The following is a 6671-nucleotide window of genomic DNA, read 5'->3' as shown; positions in this document are numbered from 1 at the left end:
ATTGGAGTTTTGAAGGTTGCGCTTGATCTTTTTCAAAGGCTATTCAACTGAAGGAGTGACAAGTCTTCAGCCATTGACAGCTCGGACAGGTTTTCATAACTATTCAACTTCTAAAGAAGAATATCTTAAAACTGAAGAAATTACCTGAAATGACCAATTACTTAAGAAATTGTTGAGATTATCATGTTGAAATTGGATTCTTCTGGAGGCATGAAAGGCTTGCTGAATATAATTGTCATACTTGTTTCAACTGAGGATCAACGACTCATGGTGGATGAAGCAATGTTGTTTGGATGTAAATCTTTTGGGATTCATTAAACAAAAAAATGTTCAAAAAGTAAGTGACGAAGAAAAGGAATAAATTTTTAAATGTTGCATCATCATCGCACGGACCATTGGATCCACACCTGTTGAAATTAGGTGGACCAAGGAGGAAGTTGGAAGCATTACCAAATTGAAGAGTTCCGTAGAGAGAGGTATTAGAAAATCGATTGAAGAACAATATCCAATGCTCGGAGAAAGCCTTGAAGATATTATTCCAAAGAAGGTTCCTCTTGTTGTTGCCAAATGGTACGTTTTGAAAAGTATGAATCTGAAATTGTTTTTTAGAATGAGGATTAATGATTTTGGAATAATCATCACCATCATGAATATTCATCAAATATTGGAAAACAATGATTGTTCAATAATATTACTTTGGCTACATATTGCGCTCCGCTCAATTGGATACGTCATGGCTTGGATTATTTCAATCAATCAATGGATGATTCCTAATAATTCCGATGATCACTCACAATAATAACTTCAACAATTCATGTGATGAAATGATGAATAATATTTTCGTTAAATTTTGGAATTGACAGCCCCGGACAAGTTAAGATTTACATTTCAAACAATGAGCCAAAGTTTTTCACCATTCATGATGGCCCATTCTACCCTCATCTTAAAGTATTACATCAATGTACGTTTTTGAAAGATGAGAAATTCAAGTCTTGTTGAAACATTTGCATTTCTAACACAAATTCAATATTTGAAATTTAGATCCACAAATGTTGCCTCAATTCCAAGTCGATAGAGGAGCTGTGAAATTTATTTTGAGTGGAGCAAATATCATGTGTCGTGGATTGACATCACCAGGAGCTAAATTGGACATGTCTGTGGACAAGGATAAAATTGTTGCAATAATGGTGGAAGGAAAAGAGGATGCTATCGGAGTTGGATTGACTAAAATGTCAGCCAAAGAAATGTACGTAGTTGAATATCTATCTTTGAAGAGTAATGGGAATTTTTTTATCATTACTGTACAATTTTATGTCTGACAAACAATAGTAAGGAGCTCAATACTGGCATTGGTGTTGACAATATTCATTGTTTGGATGATTTTCTGTGGCACCATGTATTCAATTAAATGCGAACTGTTGAAAATAAATAATGTCCTTTTATTTGCATTATGAGTGAACCAGTCAATCATGAAAAGGGAAGGCTTCCCTTACATCTAACATTCGCGACCAGCCACAGTGATTAAGACAAACATTCTCTTTACTGTGAATAGTTCGTTCCTGAACTCGAGCTGGATATTAGAAGATCACGCCCATCGTCGCATGAAATAGAACAATCATCTGGTGTCTTCCTTTTACTTTGGTCATAAATGTGTTCTTTTCCCTTTACTTGTCAAACATTCAACGTTACAGTTCCTTTCCTGAACACATGTTGTTCAGCCCTTGAGAACTCTTCAATGTCACCTGCCAACTCAAGATTCTTATAAATGCGATGATGACAAGTCTAGTTCATTCCAATCAACAAAAAAACAACAATTAATTACCTGTTCAACAATCAAAAGATGATGTCCACACGCATCTCTGCCACTCTCCTCGTGGCTCTCCTCATGATGATGATGGTCATGTTCTCAAACGCTTTAGAAGTGAATACCTCTCTCTTCAACAAACTCGCCTCTACCTCATGCAAACGTAAAATCGAAGTCGACCGTGATGACGGAGGTAAACGTATTCGATTCAGTACCAAAGCTGGTTGTATTGATCGAAGAAATGACACTGCGATTGGAGCTGTGAGTGAAATTGAATTCTTTGCTTCGGTTGCCAAATTCCCAATCTTTGGTATGAAAGGAAAGACTGTTGTGAAAATCAACATGCCAGGTGACAAGAGAGACAAGGAATTTGCTGTTCAATTGGGATCTAGCTTTGGATTGGATGAAATTTTGGAATATCGTGATAGAAATGGTGTTGAAGGTTTTCAACCTGGTAATGACACTGTGGTGAGATCATTCCGATTGGGTCAATACACTTGGAACGTCGAGTCATTGACAAGAACTCCATTGAATGATGCAAATACTTCCTATGTGTATCAAGCTGTGGTTTCGACTCAAATTCCTCAATTCTGCTCATTGAAATTGAGTGCCATGGTCACTTCAGATGTCATTTCTTTTACTTCTCCCAAGTTGGTGAACAGAACTAGTGTTGTTCAAGTGTTAAATCCAAGCTCTTTCAAACTCACTTTGGAAGTGAATGATATTAATTATCAAGCAAGTGATTCATTGATTGCTTTGGGAGCTATCGTTGCTTACAGAGGAAATCGTCGTGAAAAACCAATGCAACCAACTCAAAGATCCATCTTTGGTGGCGATAATGTCGAAAAGCCAGACGACTCCTCCGATGATCAACAAGTGTCACAATTCGATGATGATGTTTCTACTCAATTGGGAGGGCAGATTGCAAACATTCCAAAGACTTTCTTCTCATTCCAAAATTTCATTTCTAGATGGAATTCTTCTGCTCCAACTGTGATCACAAGAGGTAAATTCGTTTCCACAAAATACATTGCATTCCAACCATCTCAAGATGGAGAGAGCTCATTGAGAGATGAGGTAGATTCAAATGCTGCTTTGGCAAGATTTTACATGTCCATCACTGAGAGAGTGAATAACTTTGTTTGGGATCCTTCTGTAGGTTCCAGTGAGAACTCTTCAAATTTGAGCAATAATGCTGCAAGAAATGGTTGGACTGGTATGATTGGAATGATTATGGCCTTACTTGCCTTATTTGCTTTCTTGTTTTAAGTCGAGTTGACTCGGTGTTGACTTTAAAATAAATCCTCATTGTTTAATTGAAACAATTAATTCATTGAACAAACGAAACAATTTAACAATTCTCTTCTAATGTTGTCATCTTGTTTGAAAAGCACGTCGAGAATCATCTCTTTCAAAGAATTTCGACCTTGTTGTCAAAATGATCAAAAAGATCATGATTCACAGCAACCATTGATTCAATTACCATAAATTTTTTGTTGGTTATTTTGTTGTTTGCAGTAAGGTTACTTGGAGATGCTGAATATCTTCCATGCTTGTAGCTTCAACAATTCGTTGACTTTATCAATATTATGGGTTTGTTCAACTGACCAATGTTCATCTGTCACTTGAATCAATTTGAAATTTGAAATTTAAAAAAATTTACAAAAAAAAATGAGCCAAAAACAACGACAACCCAGCGATCATTGAATTAATGGCTCGTCCTCTTTATCGTTGTATTGAACGTGACCAAGTGGTTGGAGCTACTCCTTATTCCGAAGAACAAGAAGAACCAATCATGATTTCTATTTCATAAATTATGTGAACGTATGAGAAAGAAGAGTCGAAAATCCTTTCAAGCAAAATAAGAACAGGATCGAACAGGCAGATACAGTTTCTTCCTTTGTCATAAAAATTTCGTATGTCCATAATGTATTTTGGTCGGAAATTCAGAGAAAGAGAAGAAATTTCTAAGCGTTATTGATTTGAACACGAAACAGCATTTGAAAGATGTTGAATTGCCACAACTTGCTTATTATATTTGTGTGGAAGAGGAGCCAAAATGTTGATCATTCAAAAAAACGTCAATGTCAGAATTATTCCATTTTTGATCATTTTGTTTGAATGCACGATGCGAAAATACAGGTTAAGAGATTTAATTGAAGACAATAATATTTCCTTCTTGTGGCACACGGACTACTTGGACAATGCATGTTCATTAACAATGAAATACGCTCAATGTCCTTCGGAAAATGTCCTTTATACTTGCAAATATGATGAAATTTGGATGATTCGTTCAGAGGATGGCCAAAAATTGGGAAATCTTAAACTTTGAACTTTCCAACATCAAAAAGCATTTACTGTTTTGAATTTGCATCAAGAAGTGACGTTCTTGTTGCCTGTGATGATAAAACGTGTTACAAGTTAAGGGAACAAGAGGATGGTAGTTGGGAACTGGTTTTGACGTTTGGAAAAGACCAACATTTGATGAACGTGGTAGAGTTGATCAATGATTATGAGGATGGGAATTTTATTGTTTGTTCTCATACGAGGGAGAAGGGGAAAATTGTGGTATTTACAGGGAATGGAGAGTTTGTTAAAGAACACATCTGTGATATCATCTCATGTTGCGTCAATGAAAGGACAGGAGAGCTAATTGTTGCTGGTCATTTCAATCATGACATTCGAATGTATATTTAGTGTATCATCATATACGCTTGATCGACAAAATATAATAATTTTATTATTATAAATTCAACCTCGTCTAATTTTTAATAGTTAAACAATCATCAGATAAATGTAATCCGCTGTAGTCTAATGGTTAGGACACAAGGCTCTCACCCTTGAGATCCGGGTTCGATTCCCGGCAGCGGAGCAATGTTTTGTTATGTCTTGCTTTTTTTTTTTTGGAGAATTGTTTTAATTAGTCTTTGTGAAGGAATCATGTTGCCGGCAACATGATGTGGTTAAAACCAAGTATTTAGTGCCAAACAAACATGAATGTAAAAGTACGGCTTACATGTTTATTCCATTTTGGTAATAATCCAAACAAATTTCAAGGTGAAAGAGCAATTTTCGAATGATGCGAGTGATATAATCAGCTTCTTAATTCAATGTTCAATTATTAAGTTCCATTACATCACCGTAATAGCTGAATATGAAGACAGTCAAGAGACACTCATATTATTGAAGACCTCGCGAGTTTATGAATTCTTTAGACTTCAAATAAATTACTTTCAATAATTTTAGTCTAGGATACCATGTGTCAAACGGTAAAATTAATAGCTTTCCATCATATGGTCGTGTCAGTACTATGGTAAAATAATAAATTACGCAATCAATGTGAAATCCTTCATTGATTGCTACAAATTTTACGTCATTCATTGGAATAAACAATCGCCGAGTTTTAGAGCCGTAAAAAACTTTCTTTTCGAGTTGAATTCCTTTTCCTCGTAAAATAGTCATTGACTCCTCCACAACACTTGTTAACATGCAATACATAACATAAAAGAAGAGAATGATCAATGATATAGAGAGAAGTGACATCCTTTTTTGCAAGAAACCATAATAACCATCATCATCATTGTGTGTGTTCTCACCCAACGACGTGTCATTGATATCCTCAATATTTACAAAATAATGTAAACACAAATACACAATCACTACGAGAATCAATTTCAAAAAGGTACTTCGTATCATCTTCCATGGTGAACACTTTAAAGTAATTCTTCGCAGCAATGGTTTTTCATTATTTCGTACTTCCGATTGTGTCATTGTTCCGTGATCACGATCGACATCATCAACTCTCAAAATTAATCCATCTTGTTCCATGTAACCACTATTCGGGTCCATCTTTTCATCCAAATCCATGTCCTTTTTTCAATACTAAAAGTTATACTTGCAAATACTCTAGAATAATACTCTCCCGAGCCAGCAGAATATAACACGACTCAATTTTTGACAGGAAAGTGTTTCTACTGTTGTTGAGAGAATGTTGTTGCTCTCTCTCTCGATTATTGCATATTTTTTGGTGTTGCGTCATCAAAGGCAAACAATGATGAAGAGGCTTTTCATTGTTGTAACGATCATTCATGATTATTATAATAACAATAATAAAATAAAATGAGCAAACAACAAAAGCCTTCTTCAGCATCGAGTCCACCACCCGAATCGGTAAAGAGAACTCAGATTATATACCCTGTTTATATTGATAAGAATAAATCATTGAGTGAAGGACGAAGGATTCCAAAGGATAAATGTGTGGAGAATCCGAAGGCTTCAGAGATTGTTGATATTTGTGAATATTTGAAAATTCCGTATGAATTTGAGGTAGGATTTTGCATCATGAGTGTATATATTTGGGTTGATGGATTGGTTAATATGTTGTTGTCGGATTGAAATCACATGTGGATCAATATATTCTGAAAATTTTTGTGATGATTCACTCCGAATTTTGTGAATTTCATTTTGATGAATAACAATATGGATTGGAATTATCATGACATTCAAAATACAATGTAACACATTGTCATCATATGTGCAAAGCCAACAAAACGACACCCTCAAGAACCTTTTGAATTTGGAAGAGTGAGAGTTCTGTTGAAAAAAGATCACGTTCCTCAACTTCAATGGAAAACAAAACAAGATTTATTGATTCATATTGCTTCATTGATTCCAAATCTTCAAACAAGATTGGCCAGCAAGGAAGAAGCTTCATCGTCAACATCGGGAGCTGCATCTTCTTCCGCTACCACAACATCCACTGCTGCTGCCAAATCAGGAGGTGGCTCCAAACAAAAATCAAAAGGAGGAAAGAAGAAGAAATAAACATAGTTCTCTCTAGTTTGAATCACAATGATGACTCCAACGA

At 35.5% G+C, this 6671-nt stretch overlaps 3 protein-coding genes across 3 annotated transcripts; all 3 read left to right on the top strand.

Annotated features, from left to right (window-relative positions):
- Nucleotides 1-326: 326 nt before the first annotated feature.
- Nucleotides 327-1408, top strand: FDP41_002460 (uncharacterized protein; the record flags this gene model as incomplete). The annotated part of the gene is made up of 5 exons (XM_044705657.1): nt 327-337; nt 421-570; nt 864-961; nt 1042-1246; nt 1330-1408. The coding sequence occupies 5 exons, from the start codon at nt 327-329 to the stop codon at nt 1406-1408; spliced, it is 543 nt and encodes a 180-aa protein (XP_044563353.1).
- A 432-nt stretch (nt 1409-1840) lies between these two features.
- FDP41_002459 (uncharacterized protein) lies at nt 1841-3073 on the top strand (the record flags this gene model as incomplete). Its single annotated transcript, XM_044705655.1, has 1 exon — nt 1841-3073. The coding sequence occupies one exon, from the start codon at nt 1841-1843 to the stop codon at nt 3071-3073; it is 1233 nt and encodes a 410-aa protein (XP_044563352.1).
- Nucleotides 3074-5923: 2850 nt separating this feature from the next.
- Nucleotides 5924-6628, top strand: FDP41_002458 (uncharacterized protein; the record flags this gene model as incomplete). The annotated part of the gene is made up of 2 exons (XM_044705654.1): nt 5924-6130; nt 6347-6628. 2 exons carry the CDS (start codon nt 5924-5926, stop codon nt 6626-6628), a joined length of 489 nt encoding a protein of 162 aa, XP_044563351.1.
- Between the last annotated feature and the right edge of the window lie 43 nt (nt 6629-6671).

The sequence above is a fragment of the Naegleria fowleri genome, assembly GCF_008403515.1.
Source record: "Naegleria fowleri strain ATCC 30894 chromosome Unknown tig29, whole genome shotgun sequence".
Taxonomy (NCBI): Eukaryota; Heterolobosea; class Eutetramitea; order Acrasida; family Naegleriidae; genus Naegleria; species Naegleria fowleri.
This window is presented reverse-complemented; position numbering and strand designations above follow the sequence as displayed.